The sequence below is a fragment of the Phalacrocorax carbo genome, chromosome 1 (genome assembly GCF_963921805.1).
Source record: "Phalacrocorax carbo chromosome 1, bPhaCar2.1, whole genome shotgun sequence".
NCBI lineage: Eukaryota > Metazoa > Chordata > Aves > Suliformes > Phalacrocoracidae > Phalacrocorax > Phalacrocorax carbo.
Genome location: NC_087513.1, coordinates 158,198,229 through 158,220,711, shown reverse-complemented (window position 1 = coordinate 158,220,711; position 22,483 = coordinate 158,198,229). Strand labels below are relative to the sequence as shown.

General features: G+C 39.0%; 1 protein-coding gene across 1 annotated transcript in view; it reads right to left on the bottom strand.

Moving 5' to 3' along the window:
* NALCN (sodium leak channel, non-selective) overlaps nt 1-22,483 on the bottom strand; it is a 247,593-nt gene that overhangs the window by 200,817 nt on the left and 24,293 nt on the right. The window contains exons 4-6 of the mRNA XM_064440627.1: nt 14,095-14,178; nt 12,382-12,521; nt 11,430-11,558 (exon numbers count right to left, since the gene is read on the bottom strand). Of these exons, the coding sequence (XP_064296697.1) occupies nt 11,430-11,558; nt 12,382-12,521; nt 14,095-14,178 (353 nt within the window). The remainder of the gene's footprint in view (nt 1-11,429; nt 11,559-12,381; nt 12,522-14,094; nt 14,179-22,483) is intronic.

Sequence of the window (22,483 nt, the reverse complement as noted above, 5' to 3'; positions counted from 1 at the left end):
GTATGAACAAAAAGTTTCCTTGCTTACGAATTGTTCTGCCAACTAATGGAGAAGAGATTCATATCTAGGAGACACACTGGGGTCAGACGCAAGCTATCAGGTTTCCTAGAGGGGAAATAAAATGAAGCCTGACCAGATGATCCAGTTGTTTCTTCTGACTCTAAATTCAATATATAGATACTGTAATATTTTACTACTGCTTATATATTGTCTTTCAGTATATTTGCCCCAAGGTACATGGATTTTTATATTTTATCATTTAGTTTGGATCTTTTATTCATTATTTATACGTTCAGTTTCAGGTTTCAGTATTGGGTTTTTTTGAGTTTTCACAGTCCTCTAGTGTCTGCACTTGAGCCTTTGTGGACAGAACTTGGAGATTCTTAGTTTTTTAGTCAGTTTTTCAAGAAGAAAATTGTTTACATCATAATTCAACAAATTAAGAAAAGTAATGCTCTTACTCCCTTTCTTCTCCCACCCATATTCAGTAATAAGGCATGATTAAATCAGACTGCCTATTGCATGAGGCGGTAATACTAGATAAAGTCTGATTTGATTTTGGTTGTACCTTTTATTCGTTTCATACATGACCTAAGTTAGGGACTACAAAACGTTCCTTTCTATGTTCCACCTATTCCTATCCTCTGCACAGGAATTTTGAAGATATTCAAATTAAATCACCAACCTTATCTCACACTTCAGGATGCGAAAATTCAAAGACCCAGCATCTCTTAGCTGAATCACTAGAAGGAGCTGCACAATAGAAGGCTACAGCTCTGCTGTCCTGACTCATCCCACCTCATTTCAGGTGATGAACACAGAGAGAGAGAAACACACCTCCAGAGGTTCAGAGGTCAACAGGTTCAGCCACACTCCAGAGGCACCCTTCTCTCTCTGATAGCCAGAGAGGTAATTCAACGCATTTAGATTCCTAACACAGGTGCTAACATCAAAAACAGGTGACTCCCTAGTCATGGCAGATCGCTTATGTTACATAAAGCCAATGATGTCATTGCCCAAATGAAAACAGGATAGTTGCAGCTACTTAACAGTTTTGACAATCTATTTGTTTGATCACTAGTTACTGGCATTAGAGGAAATTAAATTCAAATCACTCTGTTATTATCCTTTGGATTAACAAAGCCACTGAGGTTAACCACAAAAGATGAGTAAAAGAAGAAATCTCTCCTATGGGTAGCACTGGAATGTACATCCAGGCACTGAAAAGCAAAGCTCAAAGACAAAAATTTTCAGAAGTTCCAGTATGGATTTGTTCTTGAAGTAGTATGCATTAACAGTACTATTTTGAGATCTTATCAAATGCCACATGGCATAACAACACTATGACAGCCCATTTTTGTGACTGCTACAATCAGTCATGAGGGAGCTGAATTCAAATAGCAATTGTAAGGTATATATGCTAATGTAAGACTTGTTTCACACAAATCAAATTAATGACATTTGCACGATGAAGGAGGCCGTCGCTATAAGTGCTAATACATAGGAAATAAACAGGAAGAGTTAAAACCAAATGTAGATGGCTTGCATGAATCTGCATTTCACCAAGGTGTATCAAATTAGACTTACAAGTTGAAATGATCTCGTATCTATAGTACTTATTACAATCCAATAAAATATTTCCTTCGAGAAAGAGTCAAAACACCCCCATTCTCTTTTGAATTGCAAGGACATGAACTGAAATCTATGAAACAACCTAAGCTGAAGACTGCATCCATTTTGATTTTAAAGTATGTTCAGGATCACTTCAAAGAAACTAAGTTTGCGTATCAGACTTACCTGGATTAAACATCGAAAAATACCATTTGAGTAGCTGTCTACCAACTATTGGGAAAACATGAGGCCACTAAACTACACTGTAGGATTTGAAAGTCATAAAGCTGAAGTCCACCTGGGATTCACTTCCACCAAAGCTCACAGCACTTTCGGACCTGTCATCCACAATAGCAGAGTTAGCTACAACTAGCAAGTGGGGGAGGTTTTCCCAGCTCTGTCTTTGGACCACTGCACCATGCAGTTTTATCTCAACAAACTTGCTGCTTAGACACAAGACAGGGTAATCCTCAGTATCATAAAAGAATACTGCCTTGAATCCAAATCTGAATTACATGCAAAACAAATTCCTTCCTAAAGGTTGTGTTGCAAAGTGTCAAGACCGTACAAAGGATGCCTTCATGAAATGCATTTACACAGGCCAGTCACTAATGTAACATCTGAAGTGGCAGGAGATGCAGCTCGTAGCATAGCAAAAGAAAGGGGCTGATATCACTGAGAACCTAAGAATAAATTTTCAACGTCATCCAGATAGCTCAAAATGGAAACTATTTAGCATTTGATGACTGGCTGTTTGACTGGCCAGTTCCATTTGGTGGATCTGGCTGTTCCACCAAAGCTCTCACTTTACCTAGGAGAAAGGAGCTTGATCTCTCCATTTTATAGCATGACTGGTACACAAGGTGGACAGGAAGACCTGTCAGTAATGCCAGTTTGGCAGTAATGCCAAAACTGTATCACTGTTTTATCTGGTGAAAGGGCTTCAGTGACAGGGCATTATAGCGAACAGTATCATTAAAATGTGCAGCTGCAGACGTCCACTATGGTCAAATAATTTTGTCAATAAGGGATGTGAAATGCTGCTGGGGCTCCAAAAAACCCAAATGTAAAAGCTCCAACTGGTCTAGCCTTCAGGCCTACAGGCTACCTCCAGCTCAAGAGAAAAAACTAAATGAGCCATTGACAGTCTGTAACCAAAACTTTTTCTTCCAATGCCAGCTGAAGAGCTCTTCTCATTAACCTGGTAGGTAGAATGTGTACAAAAAGTTGCTCTGGATTGTAGTTTTAATACTGCCCCTAGGCAATGGCCATGATGATCAAGAAAAGAGGCAGGCAGCATAAAAGATCAAGCTGTAATAGGTAATAACGCTTGCTCCTGCTGCCTTGCCAGGCACCCTGCATAAGGTAAGAGGCTACGCCTTTGTTTGAGGTGAGCTAGGAGGGCAGGGATGAAGACAAGGAGCTGGAAGGGAGAGGGTGGGCAGTAAACTATTAATCTGTGAAGGAAGCTGGGCAAATCAGGCACCAGTGAGCCCAGCAGAGCTTGTTACAGCAGGGACAGAATGGTGGCCGGTATTTTAGGCACTGGAAAAGAGGGAATGGGATGCACTTGTGTCAAGTACAGTATGGTTGACCAAGAATAAAGGCAGCTGATTGGCCTGTTCGAAGCTAAGGAGATAGGGAGTGATGCTGGATTTGAGGGTTTTTTCTGGAAATTTATTTAAATCTCTTCTATCTTATATGAGAGGCAGGGGACTGAGGGACTCACTAGGTAAGAGGCTGGAAAAGCAGTAGTGGGGGAAGGGGATGTGTGTAAAGATTGAGCAGAAACATATTTTAGATTACTGTAAAACAAAAATAAATAACAACTCTGATAGTAAAAAGTATGTTTTGGTGAGAGAATTGGATCTGCCATGTGGGGTAGGATGAAAAAGGAAGTTGAAACACTCAAGAACACACTCTCACCCCAACTCCAAACTTCAGTTACACACAGAGAGAAAACAACAAGCCACTCTCTCACCTCTGTCCTAACACACAGTAGTTCCACTCCTACATCCAATCCTCCCCTCTTTCAATATGGCCCCCTCAAAAGAGATGCAGCAAAGGCAAACAGCTCTTCAGATGCTGAAGACAATGATACTTCACCTCCGTTATGTCAAGAAGGACCGCATAGAATCTTTGAAAAATAAGGTTGGATATGAACCCTCAACAGGACATTAAATATAGTTCTGTCCCACAGTCTATTTCTACCTTTCCCAAGAGAAGTTCTCACAGCCTGTTTTAAAGAGCCCCAGTGGGGAAATTCAGAACCACTTCAAGGAATGGACTCCAGTGCAACCTTATCCCCAGCACTACAAAGTTTTTACTGATATCCTATCTAACCTGAAATTTTCTTCATGAAATTTAACACTTCTTACCCTAGTAGCAGTACAGCACAAGACCAGCTTCCTTTTCTCTGTGCAACAGTTTTTATCCACTCAAAAACTGCTACATGCCCACTACTTCCTTTCAGTTGAGCTAAAAAACTGCCTTATGCTGCTTATCAGCTCTACTCCATAGATTTAAGCTCATTCCCTTTTCAACCCCTTTAGACTCTCTCCAAATGATGCCTGTATGTTGTCTGATACTACAATTGATATGTTTTTACAAGAGCACAATTCTGTCGATCTCTGTTCCTCCATTACGCTCCCAAATCACTTTATAAAGAACTAACTCCTGAAGTCATTCACAACACTGTATTTGTACAGCTCATTTTTCCTAAGTGCAGTATATTATCCCTGCTGACTTTTATCTGATTTTTTCACAGCGTCTTCAATTTGTCAAGATCATTTTCATTCTAATCTTGCCTTCCAAAATGTTTGCAGTCCCTCCCAACCTCATGACATCCTATCCTCAGTGCGATAAGTATATTCTCTCTGCCATCATCCAGGATGTTAATGAAACATCTAAATAGCACAAGACAGACTTACGTGGATCCCCGCTCTTTTTGTTCTAACAACGAGCCATTAATATCAACTCACTAAGCATGTTTTCCAAGCAGTTTTGCACCTATTCTATGATTATTTTCACCTTAACCATGTTTCTTCTGCCAGCTTACAAAAATGTCCTGTGAGACTGTTACAAAGCTTTCCTAAAATGAAGATATATGACATCCACTCTTCTCTCCAATTCACACGGTTGTTACCCTGCCATAGATAATTATATTGGTTTGACATGGTTTATTCCTGATAAATCCTTATTAGCTGCTACTCACTTCCTTGTTATCTTCCAGCTGCTTGCAAATTTTTGTTTGTTTATTCACTACAGAATTCTTGCAGGAACAGAAGTTATGCTTACCTGGCTTTTCTTTCCCTGTCTCTAATCCCTTCGTCCTTTTAACCTTCTGCTGTTTCCCTACCTTCCTCACTCACCCTCCACAAGTTCTCGATAATAATAAAATATCTGAGATGATAGTTTCAGTCTGCTCATAAGTATCTCAGGACGAATCTTGCAGCACTTCCCAGACCTTTTCATCATATCATGTCATAGAATCACAGAATGATTTGGGTTGGAAGGACCTTTAAAGATCATCTAGTTCCAACCCTCCTGCCATGGGCAGGGACATCTTTCACTAGACCAGGTTGCTCAAAGCCCCATCAAACCTGGCCCTGAACACTTCCAGCGATGGGGCATCCACAGCTTCTCTGGGCAACCTGTTCCAGTGTGCACCACACTCATAGCGAAGAATTTCTTCCTTACGTCTGGTCTAAATCTGGCCTCTTTCAGTTTAAAGCCATTACTGCTTGTCCTATCACTACATGCCCTTGTAAAAACTCACTCTCTAGCTATCTTGGGGGCCCCCTTCAGGTACTGGAAGGCTGCTATAAGGTCTTCCCTCAGCCTTCTCTTCTTCAGGCTGAATGACCCCAACTCTCTCAGCCTGTCTTCATAGGAGAGGTGTTCCAGCCCTCTGATCATCTTTGTGGCCCTCCTCTGGACCCACTCAAACAGGTCAATGTTCATCTTACATTGGGGGCCCCAGAGCTGAACACAGTACTCCAGGTGGGATCTCACCAGAGCAGACTAGAGGGGCAGAATCACCTCCCTTGACCTGCTGGTCACACTTCTTTTGATGCAGTCCAGGATGCGGTTGGCCGCCTGGGCTGCAAGCACACATTGCCAGGTCATGCTGAGCTTCTCAAATCACAGTAATCCAAGGGACTGGGACAGGACATCACAGTCAGCTTCCATAAAGCAGTACGAAACTGAAAACAGTCCCCCGGTTTTCAGAACAATGCGTGAGAGATTTCTTTTGGAAACAGGGTTGAAGTCTCTTTTAGAACTTCTTTCTTACTAGTTCCTGTAACTGCTTGCATATCCAGAAGTGGCTCTTCCTCATATTGTTTCCAGGCTAAGGGAGATGTACTGGTCAGTGATAACTGTTGCGTAACCTGTGAATGTCAGGGCACCCACAGACTCCTCCACTGGTTGTCTGGCTTCCTCTTGGAATATAAAGAAGAGAACTTTTCCAGCTTCATTTCTATTCAAGAGAGCACCTGACTGCCCACCTAGCAGATTCAGTGGAGACCACTCTTACAGTTCTAGTTTTTTAGTGATGTCTGGCATTTCCTTCAATTTTATGATATACTGGGGGGTGTCCTACTTGCGGCATCCTGGCCTCCTGCAGGTTCCACTTGCCTGTGGAAAGTTCACTACTCCCCAGGCATTAATTCTGTACAGCGATTATAAGGTAAAAACCTTCTGGATAAGCATGGAACCTTTTGGAGCTGTGGTAGTTGTAGAGATGTGGCAGTTATGTTACTCAAATTCTTGTATTTATAGTCAGCCAGTTTCACTACAGACTAAAAAATTTGCTCCAGCTTACTCAACAGGAGTATTTACTAGCCAGAAAAGGAGAGGAATCCCATAAGGGTTGACAGGCTGAGTAGAAGTTCAATAAACTTTGATATCTTCACTGGGACAAAGAATTGTGTAAACCCGAATGCCTCGAAATCTTAATACAGGTAAGCACATGTCATTACTGAGACACCAAGTGCTGAGGTTATTGAGTTCCAATCACTCTATCGTAGATCTTCATTAAAAGGTCTCCTTCTTGGCCAAAATGGAGCTGGGCAAACAAAACAACTGGAAATGGTTTTGTGAAACCTATGAAGCCGGTGTGAAATGAATCAACAGCCCAATTGCTTTGGATAACTGTCTATGTAACAGTTCTAGACAAAATCAGGATTTCTGCTCAGAAATCACATGCCCTCTGAAACTGAGGAGAGTGCACTCCTGAAGACTGCTTCCGTTGGGCACCAATACTGGCCATCACCTCAGCATTCTCTTCCATCCTTTTGATAGGACCCCATTTGGATTGAATTACTTCCCTTTTAGTCTGATGCTGTGTTTTACTTGATTTTGGTTGGAGTTTAAACACCATCAGGCCTGGAAAAGTAAGATTTCCTCTATTTCTTTTCTCCCTGAGGAGTTTATACTAGAGACATATCAGCATTAACAGAGATTGTGAGTAAATCCCAAAGGCAGTATTAAAGCAGTGCTGGTTGTTCAACTAGCATCAATAAATTAATGTGCCCTGTTAAAGAAGTCTTGTTGCGTCGATTTTTCAATCTTGGTCTTTGATTTCTTCCTTTTCTCAGAAATCCAATTACTCATTCATATTTTCCCACTGCTGATGTGAGACAGTATCTTGAATCCCTTTTGTTCTTTTTAATCATATTTACTTCCTCTATTAGATATTGCAGTGAACTTTCAGCTCCAGAGTCTTTGAAGCTGTTTTCTGACATTTTCAGGGCCTATCCATAGACAGATGGAAAGATGACCAAGAACCTCTTAGATCTTTCTATTACTCGGTAATTATTCTTCTTATCTATTTTCCTAGGCAGTTTCTACTTTAAACAAGAAACCTTGCAAAGAAGGATTTTAAATTGACTGCCATGGTGACAAGGCAGACAGGTCTACAGAAATACTCAACGTATACCTTACTGAAAGCTTTAAAAAAAGGTCCTTAAAGGAAAACTTTGGGAGAAGAAATAGATAAGTACTACATTTTATGGCAGATAGCCAATTAATTAGCCTTCTTTGTTTTGATGAGGGAAGGCTTCCTTTCCCCTAGCTCCCATGCAAGCTGAGAATTACAAAAGGAAAATTTACTGTTGTGGAATACTTATAATCTAATCATGCAGTATGAAAGGATTTTTGTGTAGTCAAACATGTCTCAGTAACAAAAATAAAACACTCAGCAGCTAATGTGTGAGGATCTATGTAACACTGTAACAGAGTCAAAGCAATGGTTTGGAAATAATTTCTCTTTCCTGTCTTTGTGGAAGTACCTTTTGTATACTGGAGGTGCCCAAGAGTAAATTACAGTAGATTTGGGAACACAACCTATTTCCCCAGTATTTGTTCACTTCTTTGAAATTAACCTCAGATATAACAAAATAACTGCTTATAATGTATGGACTTATCTAGGTAACTGGATTATATATACATTAAATTCCAACCATACTGTGTGTCTTTCAAACAACTAAAGAAGATCCATACCAAGGAAATCCATGTAATATACTGCTTATTGACAGAAAAAGAGATATACGAGTTGGAGAAATCATCAGGGGAAAGCTGTGATGGCATAACTGTAAAAAGATAAGTAATAATCACAAGGGAATAATGAGTGAGAAAATTGTCTAGGAAGAAGACAGTGTTCCCTGTAGGGAAAAAAAGTCTGGCAAAATGAAGAGATTATAAGAATGAGGGAATAAAAGATTTACCACTAAACAATAACAACGAAAAACTTTTCAGCCTTTGGAAGGAAGCGAGATTTTGCGGATTTTACAGATGGAATGAAAAACTCAGACCACAGTTAGCTCACTTCAGTATTTCTGTTTGTCAGAGTTAACATTAGAAAACGACTGGAGGTGGAAAGACGGGAGGTCAGGCAGCGTGGGTGTCAAGAAGGAAAGAAAGATAAAAGAATTTGCAGCAGTCAAAGAGGCAATGAGTGCCTGATGAGGCTGCCACGTCCTTTCACATAAAAAAAAGAATAGCAAGATTTTAAGATGCCATTTTCAAAACACACTTGTCTCCCTTATAATAATAATTCAGGAAGCAGGAGACTTAAAAAGAGTGATCTCTACAATTTCTGAAATAGATGAAGTCTTGACCTCAATAATAAGACTTTACCCTTGCTGCTTGCCATAGAATTCTGCATAATACAAGGCAAATCATCTAAAATAAAAGTTCTCACAGGTGGCCATAAATTGGGTGTTTTTCATTTTCTAATCTTGACTTGGGAGCCTGGGATCTCGTTTGCAGAAATACTGAGCATTTACAGCTGTGGCTCATTAAAGACTCTGAAGTTATTTAAGGCCAGGTACAGCCAACTTTGGCCACCCTCCATTGGATGGAACAGAACCACCTGAGAGTGACAGGCTCAACTTCTGAGAGGAATGTTTAATCCTCATTGTAAAGTTGACAAATTGAACCTCAAAGACAAAAGTAAAATCTGCCTAGGCAATTTGTGTGCTTTTGTGCTCTACCACATCTCAGCTAATAGACTCTCTTGAATTCAGAAGTGGCATGTCTCCTCCTTTTAAACTACATTTTGGACCAACGTCTGCCTCTAAATTGTTCTCTTTTGGCATCAGAACTGTTATTTCTTTCTCCATGTTTCTTTTCCCCACCCATGGTGGTTGTTCTTATAAATTCTGCAGCCACCTCTGGGAAGGTCAGCCTTGCCCTATACAAAGGCGGCACAGCCTAACTCCACCCAGTTGTTCTGCACCACATTCCTCAACAAGTGAAAAAGGATCAGGTATAATGATGAATGTTACAGACATGAAGAAGAAATAAGTGTTTTCAGAGTAGGAATGAGCAGTATGCCAAAAGTAAGGTATAAATCCACATGTCAAGCAACAAAGAAAAAAATATATTGTTCCTTTTGTGAACACCATTTGTCAGAATAAATGGGGCAGCGCTTCTAGGGAAGAAGTGTTTTTCAATGTAACTGTAGTCCTCGTATACTACCACGGGAGCCATTTAAATTACAGTTCTGGTTTGGAGATGGCAAAAGTGATTAATTACTTTCTGAAGGTGCATACGCCAGGTACCTGAAAAGTAACTTAACTTAGATTTCTAATTTTTAAACAGCTAAAAATATATACACTTGATGATACTTAAAGAAAAAAGAATTAAGCCTAGATGTTCAACCTCAAGTCTAAAATTTCCTTAATTCTGCGTGCTTGACTTTTCCAGCTTTAACCAATTTTAGACAGGTTTTTATTTTATGTACAGTATATTGGACCCTTTTAACTTACCTGTGCAATTCAACTTTTCAAGAACCTAAAACTGAGGTGTTTCTGTAAACTTTTTTTTTTTTTTTTAAATAATGCAGTATTCAGAGAGCAACCCATGCAGAAGAAATTGGACAAAATTTTTATGGGCAACCTTAAAGTTATAAACTTAACTTTCAATATTGCAAACATTATTATGTTCCACTTCATCTTTTCTGTTGATTTCAGGGAAAAGCTGTATTCAGTGACACATGCAATAATATGATGCCAAATTTTCCCTGTGCTGTCTATTCCACTTCTTGTTTTTCTAAACGACATAGGTAAGTCACAGAATCACAGATCGTCTCATTACCACAAACAAATTTTTCCTGAAGATTTTTTTTTCCCCATGTCTATGGGAAACTGTAAAAAATTCTGTGCTATAAAGATTTTCTCTTAAAAAGGAGGAAAAGTCAGAACAAAATATCTCATTTCCAGTCTAGGCCCCGTACTTTACTATAGTATTGATTAAAGAAATAAGAAAATGTCCAAAAGCAATTTTTTCATTTAACAAAATACCATATAATGTCTAGCATATTCTCAAATAATTTTGTAACCTTTTTTGTACCTGACACTTTTAATAACTTCATTTCGTATTTGATAGCTTATAGGACCTAGGTTAGAAAAAGCTTTTAACACTGAGTTTTGCAATAATCAGACTTTTTGTTCAGTACATTGGCAGACTAAGTGGTGTTTTGCTTTCTTATAATGCCTACTCTATTTATTTTATGTCCTGACAAATTCAATACAGGAATAAAAGGATCCAATTTTGACTAAAGCAAAGGCTACAACTCCAGAGCTAACATTTATCTATCCAAAGAAACGGGGAAAACAAAAAAATAGATTTAACAGAATCTCACAATGTAATGGTGGCTGAGTGTACAGTCAAGCCCTCAATTCAAGAGGACATGTAAGCATGTATTTATCTGTGATTTTATGAGCCACCTCAGTGACAAGAGGCTATACTGTACTTGAAGTTAATCTTGTGTTAAGGTATGTGCTGAATCAAAAACATGATGTATACTTGATCACCAGTTCAAAATATTAATCATAAGCATTTTCCAAAGGTTGGGTAAAAAGGGTTTTTAAATCTGAGAATCAGGTTCCAGTGACCTCATAATTCAGAAAGGGTGTGAGATTCTAGGGGTAGTTTTGCCCTATACTTTAGGTCTGGCCCCATACCCAGGTGTTCTGGGAAAAGATAAGAGAATCCAGAGAAAGCTGATGAATCAGCAGTGACCAGAATCAGCTGCAAGTGGCAATGCTCCTCTTAAAGCCTCCTCTGCTCTCTTGCTCTCTCACCCCCTAAACTCAGGCTGCAGCCCAATGCCATAATTTGTAATATCTCTGTCACAGTTAAAATTTGTATTTTTCACAATTGCTAAGATTTTTGTTTCCCCAGTTTCTTAGTGTATTTCAGTGGACTACTTTTAGTCTATCAAATCCAATTTACACCCACTGATGCTAACTACGATTATACATATGCACTGAAGGAACAGCCCCATGTCATGCCCGCACAGGCTAACTCACCCTGACTGTGTGTCGTCTGTCACGCAATGGTACGTAAAAGTTCCAAACATCTGCACTCCCAGGATCCCATACAAGAGGAGAAAGAACAGAAGGAAAATTGAAACACTCCAGATCTGCTCTCCAGAACGCCTGGCAAAAAGATAAATACGATGCTGAATGCACAGGCAATGTGAAGCCTCCTCTGAAAAGCTCCAGAATAGAAAATATGCTCACACAGGGAAAGTAGTATTTCACCCTGCAGAAAATTTGTCCTTAAAACTGATCTCTCGCTCCGTGCAGAGATAGAGGAGAGAGCCATGATTTCTTCTAAACCCACAAATTAGGGTAATTAAACCAGCTGTAAACTACAAAGGATGGAACAAAAACAAAATGTATAACATCTAGCTTTTGTAAAATAGTATCTAATGCCTTATACAGACATGATATAATGATGAAGTAAAGCTGATACCAAATACAGACCAAAATACCCTTTCACATTATCATTACATGGCTTTTACCACTACATGCTGTATCAAACATACTTATGAGTGTTTGCTTGCATGTAAGTATCTCTGTACATTTACCAATACATGTACACTTTAAACTGTAATGGTTAGGGAGTGTGCGCGTGTATTTTTATTTATGAGTATTACCCTACTAAGAGTGTTCACCTTTACTACTAAGTGCCCATATTAATGGAACAGAATTTACTGCCATTGGTTGAAAATTGCTGGCTACAGCTATTAGCAAAATGCTTCAAGATTTATTTAAGTATTTGACAGTTTTGATAATTTTCTAGGAAACTTGATGATTCCTTAAATACGGAAAATAGCAAGAATTTTTTGGCAAGAACCAAGAGTCAGAAAGAAAATGCCCATTAAACATGAAGGGTCATTATCTGAGCTGCGTAGTCAGTCTTCTATGTCAAAACTGACATTTTCTCTGTTGTTCTTCAGATAACAGCTCTACTTACTTCAAGATATTTGTTATCCTAGTTCTTGGCAGCTCAAAACGAAAATATATCCGGAATGCTCGAATCATAATGAGTGGTCGTGGAATCCGTAACATGCCCCAAGGTGACATCTGGTCAACTATTTCAGCAATTTCAAACACCTACAAACAAAAGAATCATGATTTTTCTTTGATGACCCTGTCCTGTTCCTGAATTCATTTACAGAACTTTTAAAATTATGAGCACTTTATATGATTTTTATTTTCACTTTCAATCTTCTATTATTTTGTCGTTCATTTTAACCATATTTTTAGAAGAAAAATCTTAGTAAATCCTTTAATCCATCTCTAAGTTACCCTAATGAAATTCCAAAAATATACTCTGCCTATGTTCGTAATGGTTCTGTCTCAAACAACTGAAGAAGTCTGTGCAAGCTTCTGTCAGCTGCCTGCTTCTGTTAGTCCTACCCCATGTTTCCCACAGCTTTGTTAAAAGTGAATAATTTACATTTCCAACTATGAAAATCAGTATCTGTTTATGTTGCACATCACTAAGGTTTTTACTATGATATAAAAGTACATATACAGATTGCTTTATGAGTTGCAGCATGCTTGTAAATTCTTCATTTAATTCCAAGTGCATGAGAAAACTGTACATGTTTTTCTCCTAGACTCCACTTGCAACACAAATTTCAGCCAAGCCACAGAACAGGGAACCATTTCCTTAATACATTGACAGGTTAGGCACTCCATAAAGACTATTTAGCTTAATGATTGATTGAAAATGGCTTGTCTCTCACTCTCTGAGACTAACTGCTTAATTTAGTATTTGCTCATAACACTAAGAAAATGGTGGGGGAACCTGGCAACGCATAAACTTGGTATTCTGTAGTGTTTATCTGTAATGATTAACCTTCCATCTACATGTGTACATGACGTACCAAAGTTTCCCCTGTGTATAAAGCAGAAAATTACAATGTGTCTTAAATTTATCAGAAGTGGATAAGTTACGCCTAACAGCAATCACTACAGAACTTTTACAATCCTTACACTATCCCATGCCCAGACTCACAATCTTCAATCTGTTCTTATGCAAAAAACTGGTTATGGTTAAGGGGTGATTGATTTGCAGGACACAATTTGATCTGTACATTAACACTCTTTTTGCAAAATGTCCAAGTTCCCTTCTTTATAAAGGTTTATCAAACTGTTTCCAATTTTTTTTTCCCATTGTACTTTAACTTGAATTTTGGAAAAGGTTTTGTTAGGTGTGGGCCAAATTACATGAAACCCCTCCACTCACCATGTCAATATGCCTACAGCGGGGCAAATATCTACCACTGGAATCATACTCCCTTTAGCTGCCTAAGCAAGTCATCAAGGCATCCTACTAGACTTAGTGCGAGGAGATGAGCACAACACTCATATGGAGTAAGAGATCAATGTTTCTCTGAAGATGCTTCTCTTTGCTTTTGACTATGCAGAGGGCTTGTGGTAACAAACTTCAGATTAATCCATAACTTCTCAATAAGAAAAATTAAACCAGATAAATTCTAGTACTAATGTAGATTTACGGCAATATGCAATTATGGAGCTATTGAATTCAGCACAGTTTTTTAAGAAAAATTTGACCCATGTACAGCTATATACTTCCACAACTCGTAATTACTGGTTGTGCCATATATTTTTCACAATTAAGGAACTATTCATTGAAAAAGGTAAGTGAAATAATTACCTGTAAAACCAGTGACACCCAAAGACAGAAGACCATGAATCCATCAAACACACACCAACGATCCTTTACATAGGAGCTATCACCCTACAAGAGAGAGAAAAAGCTAAGAGGTAAATTGCTGTTGTTTTACTGTCAGGATTTACAAATATCATAAACAAAAGTTCTTGGAAAAGTCTTCCCTGCATCACTTCTAAAATGCCACTTTTGAAAGCCTCCCAAAGCCTAGTATCTGAGTTAGAATATGCTGGAAACATATAAACACATCATCTGGGTGAATAAATGGTAGCTTCATTTTTTTTCTCCTCACCTTGTGTCAGAAAGAACTTATAAAGAGACCTACTATTTACATTTTTCTGTAAATCAAAAAATACACAAAAAATGAACACTGGACTCATGTTTCCACTGTGTTGCCCATTAAAAAATACTTGCACACGAAGGTAAGTGTAAAATGCTAGCAATCTAGTATTGTGCCATTCAACTGCTTCAATATTCAACAGTTTCAATTAAATCAACATACTTTTACATTACTTTTTTGTAAGTTTTCAATAATCTTTCATGCTCTAGAAAAGTCTTGCAATTTCCAAAACACTAGGCAGTAACTACCATCTCATCACAGTGTAGGCTTTCAAGTTTCTTTGGACCTTTCCTGAGCAACTCTTTACCATCTCAAAATGACAATTCATTCTTTACACTCCATTAATTGTCCAGCACAAGGATTCAGGGCATACCTTTGCACTACTGACTGGAAAAAAACCACAGGAAAGAAAACTGAGCACTGGATCCCTGATGACCCATATGCCTTCCTACCTGTTCTCTGGCTCTGCTTTACACTTCTTCAACTAGCTCCCTAAATTAACACCTGAGCATGGTTTTGGTGATTGTCGAATCCAGAGATCACTCCTAAGAGGCAGCATGGAGAAGACTGCATCCAAACTCAGCTTCCTCCATACCACACTATTCTCAGCCACTGCTCCAGTTTGCATGCTTAGATATCCTCATGTCTCACAAGGACTTGCAACACAGGCCCTCCACTGCAAGCTATAAAAACACTTCTTTGGTGGGCTCCTAATGCCTCACACTTCATTTCAACCGCCATACTGAAAAGAATCTACATTTATTAAGTAGGTTACAGCTGACAGTTTTGTGTACCGCATGTTGTGTAGAGTAAATTCGGGGCCAAATGCGTATAGACAGATGCAGCATGTTGAAAGGGAGACTAGACAAGACCAGAGCTTAAGGAAAGTGGATATCCCCGTTTCATGTTGTATAGCGGTAAAAACATGCAGAGACATTGGCAGTGTATCTCGGGGCACAAAAAAACCCTTTTGCAAAAGAGGTTTCTCCTAGGATTGAATATACCCTCCCCTGCCTTATACATTATCTGGTTCCTTTTCTCTCTTCAGTGTTCTTCCAGACACAAACTACAGTGTTTGACATCCACTTTACACAGGTATAATTGGGGAAAAAATAATTGTAAGGTCTCAAGAATCTTAAAGACATTACTGGGCTTTGGCCTGTTACGTGATCCCTGCCTTGATACACATCCTTTTCTCAGTGATAGTTATTTCAGTCAACCTGTACTTGTTTTTAAATGTCTCAGCATCTTCTTTGATTCTAAAAGCACAGACAAGATGTTTTGTTTTAATCTAATATTTCCAATGACATACACTATCTTAAAATGATTTATCATTCCTTGCAGTAGGTGACAGGAAGATATATTTTGTAAATAGAAACAAAATATGTGGTTTGTTTTTTAAAAATTTTATTTCAGTGGCAAAAGTTCTTTAGGGCAGAAGTGAACAAAGTAAGAATATAAGGAAAACATAATAAGTGATTTTCAAACCAGAAATAAAGGAGAGAGAACTTTAATGCTATTTTCAGATGGAGGTTTTTCTAACACATAAGGATGTTACAGTTCTCGATCCAAGAATTAAGAGGAGATAGACTGCAAATCAGGGAAGCAACAGAACAGGAACTTCTGCATCATAATTTTAACCTGTCCTTCCTGAAGAAACTAGACTTGGTTCCCGAAGTAAAGTCTGAGCTAATCAGAAACTTCACTCAGGGCTGAACAAACTCAGCTGTTTCAGTAGTTATGTTCATTAACTGTAAGCAGATATATATGCCCTAAATCTCTTACCCTTTCTCCTCTCCCCCTTCCCTCTTAGTGAAGAAATCTTTGGTGAGATTTGTATCGACATGCAACTTGAGTCTTTCAATTGTGGCTCTGAACAAAGATGCTGATTGGTCTTTCTCTCCCTGAAGAACTCTTTGAAACTTACTTTTCTTCTCTTAAGCACCCTTTGTCTAAAGCAAGTAGTTTTCTCTGAGCTGTGCTGTACAGATCTGAGCATGAGCAGATCCCAGCCGGAGTTCCTGTATTCACACTCCTCCGAATAACCTGTCAAATACTCACTAAAAGCCAAATCTTTTTTTAGAAATTGCTTTGTCTCTGCACAGTATGTGTGGCATGATTGAAGCAGCTCTCCTGTTTTCTCTTTACAAAGGAGACCCTTTGTCGTGACCCTTTCCAGTCTTCTCACCAGTCAGGCTGCTCCACCACCTCACTTCTCTCATTCTCACCTCAGGCCAGCTTCCCCCGCTACATCCTCCCTGACAGGGAGGCTTTCATTGGATCACCCACAGAAACTTGGGGCACCTGAATTACATCTGTAGAAACCACTCATTTTAGGGGATGGGCTCTTTCCACTTTGCATGTAGGGAGGCTTTGGCTAAATTACTTTCATGTCTGTCATTTGGCTGGCAGCGGACACGGTGGGGAATCTTTAATGCATTTATACTGCGCATTGGCATATGGGATGTTATTTGGTGTTGGAAGCATTTTTAAGGCAGGACCACGTCCTGCTTAATGTGGAAATCAGAATATACCTTTCAGTATGAATTTTGATATTGTCTTCTAGCACCACTTCCATGAAAAATCTAATTCTGACTAAACACAGGCTAGCACTCACATATGAATAGCAATGAACAGTGAGTTACATTCACATTGACCAATGGTCAACAGCAGTCTGGTTCTTAGACTTGGAAAGGAATAGAGGTACACAAAATGTAGATACATCTGGTGGCATCTTACCTAAAATAGCTGAAGTATTGCAATGCATTAATCCCTCACCCCTTTTTCATCATGTCTGCTGAAATTTGAGAATTATTGAGGTTGGTTTTAGCATTCTTTTGTGAATGCACTATCCCAGACCATTTACATTATTATTTTTAAGTCTCTGAAATGTGATCTAAACATTTGCAGAAGATGAAGGATTAGTACTGTAGACTAGATGCCTCACACTGAGACTAATCCAAACCTCTTCAAGTCATTAAAGTTACTGACTCTCTACTGCCTACTGTGGACAGTGGATCCTTTAATGTGCACAGCAAGTCCTGAAAGCTTCTCCAGCAACATGACTTACTGTCTATCTAGACAACAAAATCATTTGCTTCTGACGGAGCAGTGGATGCCAGTCCACTTACACAGTCCACGACTGCAGGCTTGGGACAGCCTTCAGAAGACTTTTGCGCAGTAAACTGTGCCCTCACTTAATGCCTCTCCCAGGCAAACTAAGTGGCACCACTCGAACTCGGTGGACTAACTAACTAACAGCTATTAAACACAAAACATTTTAAGATACATTAAAAATCTGAAGTCTAAACCAGCAATACCGCTTAGCTGTTAGATGGATCAATCTTTTCTTTGTTAATTAGAGGCCTGTTTATTATTTTGTAATACTATTCCTCGTCTTCCCAGACAGTTTCTCCTATTATGCCTCTGTCTTTTCCCTCAGTGTTTATTTACGACAGGTCAGCATCACTGTGAGGCTTGTACACAACCATGGAAATAGCTTTCTTGGTAAACCACACATGTGAAATGCATTAAAAGTCTGCCTCTCTCTTAGAGATGCTAATCTGAATTAATCTGAAAGTTGACATCCCAAAAGAATAGACAAGCTTGACATAACGGTCTGTAATTAAAATATTCTCTGTCCTATAAGAACTTAATTTTCTATGGCAATGTTGCCATAACTAAGGAATCATACCTCAAGTTCAGCATAAGATTTTTTTACCTATTCAAAAATAGGACCAACAAATAAATCTCCTCCCTTCTCCCTACATTCCCCTTATTTCACCAGTTTTTGCTTAATTTTAGCACCATCACATTAAGTACATACAATGTACTAGCTCATTTCTTCATTTTTTATTTTCACATGCAATACCAATACCACAATAACAGCACTGAGATGCAAAAGATACACTTTCTCAATTGTAACCAGCATATTAGAGATGAAACACCAATAGCCAGAATTAGGTGCCCTACACAGTCGTTACACAAGTTCACAGAAAAAAAAATTTGTAAGACCTAACTCATTGGAAATGTGAACCAATACAAAATACAGACAGAACCACAGACAGAAGTAATACTATCTGAGGCAGTCACTCCATGACAGCCATTACAGTTTAACTTACACCAGAAGGGAAGACTAGCCAGACTGTAATTTTTAAATAAATGTTTATTCCATTATCAACCTTGCTGAAAACAAAATACATTAAGAAATCAACATCCAAATTGCATAAAGCAGTATGCTAGAAGACTGATCATGTCTGCCAATTTTGTTAAGCAATTTCAGTATCTCTTCGGTAAAGTAGACAGCTTAGCTAGATGATAGCACAGTCATCTCCTAGGCCATTCTTGCCCTGCTTATCTCTTAACATCTCAGGATGAACAGCATATCCCTGCAAGTGAAAAGCCTCCTCTGCCTCCCTGCTTGCCTTCAGGAATTTCTTCTCTCTCATCCCTGACTACAACCTGTTCTCTGACTCTTTCCCTCCTGCCTCTTTCCAGCTGCCCCTGTGGGAAAGCTAAATAAAATAAGTGATATGACATTTGCTCAGAGTAATCAGATTTATCATCATCTGCTCTGGAAAGGAGTCCCATAGTCTTGGGTCTGCCTTTAGGAGAACCTTAGTCTCCCACTTTTCCTTACAGTCTCTGACAAACATGATAGCTGAAAGATGAAACAAATGTGAAGACACCAGCAAGCTCAGCAGCAACCAGCTACCTTGCTATTCCATCATGGCCACGGGATCCTGCCATGTGGTGCTGGTAAATAAAGCACATCAACAACTCTAGGAAATTTTTCAGATCACCCTGTGGGCTACTTTGTTTAGCACTTCAAATAAACATTAAAGGGTGGAGGCTGACATTTACTGGTGTTTCAGGAGCAGCATAAATGCACAGGAGGAAACAGAAGGAATAGAGGGAATCAAAATTTGGGAGTATAATTTTTCCCCCTTCCGCTATTCTCAATGTAATGCAAAAAGAGCAAGCTAGGAGAGAGGGCACAGCTGAGTTAGGGGAACAAGACTCACCCTCCCTTCCCCATTCCCTTACTCCACACAAACACAGAAGGGCACGGAGGCAGGAGTGGGACAGAAAATTAAAAGAGAGTTAAAGGGAGCACCTTGCCTAACCTCACCCTCCGCCCTGCAAATGCAGATAAAGATATACATACACACACAGAGGGTATGTGTCTCCTACCCGGTCACATGCACGCATACATCCCTTATGTTTCTGGCTCAACTTCAAACTTTCCCCATTTCCTTAAAAACCTGCAGTTTACAGGTCTGTTTAGTAGAATGATGTGGACAACCCAGCTCAGCCCCCAACCTGTCAAATACTTTCAACATTTTTGTCACACAGAAAAGAGAATGAAGAGATACAGCCTAACCAAGAAGAAAGGCTGCCTCTGACTTGTGTTCTCAATTCTCCTCTTCCAACGCCCCCAAAATAAAACTATTTCTCAAATGTGCTCATGTGTCAAACATTAGCCCCCTTCTTCCTTCTTCAGAGCTTTGCAACTCCTCAGCTGCCCTAGGAACCAACTGACATCGAGTTGCTCGAGCGTGTCCAGAGATGGGCAACGAAGCTGGTGAAGGGTCTGGAGAGCAGGTCTTATGAGGAGAGGTTGAGGGAACTGGGGTTATTTAGCCTGGAGAAGAGGAGGCTGAGGGGAGACCTTATCGCTCTCTACAACTACCTGAAAGGAGGTTGTAGCGAGGTGGGTATTGGTCTCTTCTACCAAGTCACTAGTGGTAGAACAAGAGGAAACGGCCTCAAGCTGCGCCAGGGGAGGTTTAGATTGGATATTAGGAAAAATTTCTTCACTGCAAAAGTGGTCAGGCATTGGAAGAGGCTGCCCAGAGAGGTGGTGGAGTCACCATCCCTGGAGGTATTTAAAAGACATGTAGACGTGGCACTTCAGGGCATGGTTTAGGAGATATGGTGGTGCTGGGTTGCTGGTTGGACTTGATGATCTTAGAGGTCTTTCCCAACCTTAATGATTCTGTGATTCCATGAAGCGGGACCTGAGACAGACAGACAACTCTCAGCTGCACTACCTACTTAAAGCCCATCTCCTACTCTGTGCGACATAGAAAATTTCAACCTGAAACATTGTATTATGCAACAATCAGTAAATTATATACCAGCCATCTTTTAATACAAAATACTTCTGTAACCATAAAATGATGATCCATGCAGGAAACAAAGGAAATTGTGGATTGCTTAGCTAAGAACATGTTAATAACAAAAGAAAAACTGGCATATTTTAAAATGGGTGGTTACCTCCAAGTTAGTCCTCTCCAACGGTAATAGTATCGCTTCAAAATGAACCAACATTTTTTTTTCAAAAAGTCCGTATTTGGGAAAAAAAGAAACAATAAGGGGGTGGGACACCACTTCTCATTTCTGTATGTCTTCATTTTCTCATAAAGCTTAATTCACAGGAACTTATTTAAAATACATTTTTAAAAAATAAAATATATATAAGAACTTATTTAAAATATATTCACATAACAGCAATTGATTTGTAACAGCCAATAGAATTAAATTGCTGTGTGAAGCTGAACTCTAAACGGTTATAGTGGGTGTAATATCACTTTTTCATCACTGAATTAAATAATTTCAATTTGTAACAACTCATGTATTGTATTGAACTGCTCTCTTATCAGATGCTTCCAAGTAACACATTACATAGTGCATAATTTATCTTTGTCACAACATGTAATGTAATATTTATAGTAATCTCGTAGTCTATGCTAGAAAAACATTGGAAAAATCACTTGATGTTACAGCACACAAACGAAAGTTACTCTCTTTATAATTAAAAAAATGAAATACAGCTCTTGCTGGTCCTTTGGATTAGAGGGTGATTCCATGCATGTTACAGACACACAACAGACACAGTTCCCATCTATTATTACAAAAAAGCTATGATCACTACAGAACCACTACTTCATCATTTGACATAATTAGGAAAATAAAAAGGTAATTTGTTGAGATTTTCAGATTATTTTAGGAATTATCAATGAAGATGTAAAGCTATTTCATTCATTAAAGAATAGTCTGAAACGTATTTTTAAGGCACACTAGACTTTGGTTAATTTTTATAATTAACTTCACCATACTTAGTATTTCATATTTCATATTGTAATGGGAGATTTTTAAACTATAGTATTCACCATACCATTTCCTGTTTCTAATAGAAAGAAAAAAAATAATCCACCAAAAAGCCCGTGGAGGAAGAAACAATCCCAGCCGTGAAGTAAGAATCAAGACTTTGAAACAGAAAAATAACATTCATTTTACTTGCTAAAAATCCTGTACCAGTGTTTGCAGTAAAAAAAGCCGGGGGGTGGGTGGGTGTAGGAGTTAAAAATGGTGTTTTAAGCCAAAACTGTTAAAGAAAATTTAAAAACAATCAGAAGCAAACATGAAAACATTACATAACACTCCCTTCCTCAAGTACAAAAAGTATCAAGGGGAATAACCACTTCCACAAAATGATGGAAAGGAATGCCTCAACACACCTCCCGTATCAGCCAAATCACTGTAGGGCATCTCAGTTCAGCTGAGCGACAGGTAATTCAGATTGTCCAACATTCAGAGCTGCCAGGCACAGCCTTCACGTATAGTCAATAGAGGACAGATGATAATAGCTCCTTATCAATACCCAACAGTAGGTATGGCTACAGAACATGTTGGGAAGGGAGGGAGCTTCACTGTTTTAATGCATTGCTGCTTTCTTGATACACCACTTCACTGCTGCAGATGGGTGCCAACATGTCCTGCAGAAAGATTTCATGTGTTCCTACACTGAAAGCCTACATTTCATTTCCCTCTCCATCCGTCTATTAGCCAACTGTATTCAGTGCCATAAGTATTGCTTTAGTAGCTGACTCGCCTCCTTTGGATGTCTTAAGGGTTCAGCAAATCTAAAAATGGCTGATCAGGAGGAGGATTAATAGGATCCCCCTATCTGGAACCGCACTCACTGTTTCCAGGAAATGCACAGGAAAAAAATCTTCACTGTGAGAACAA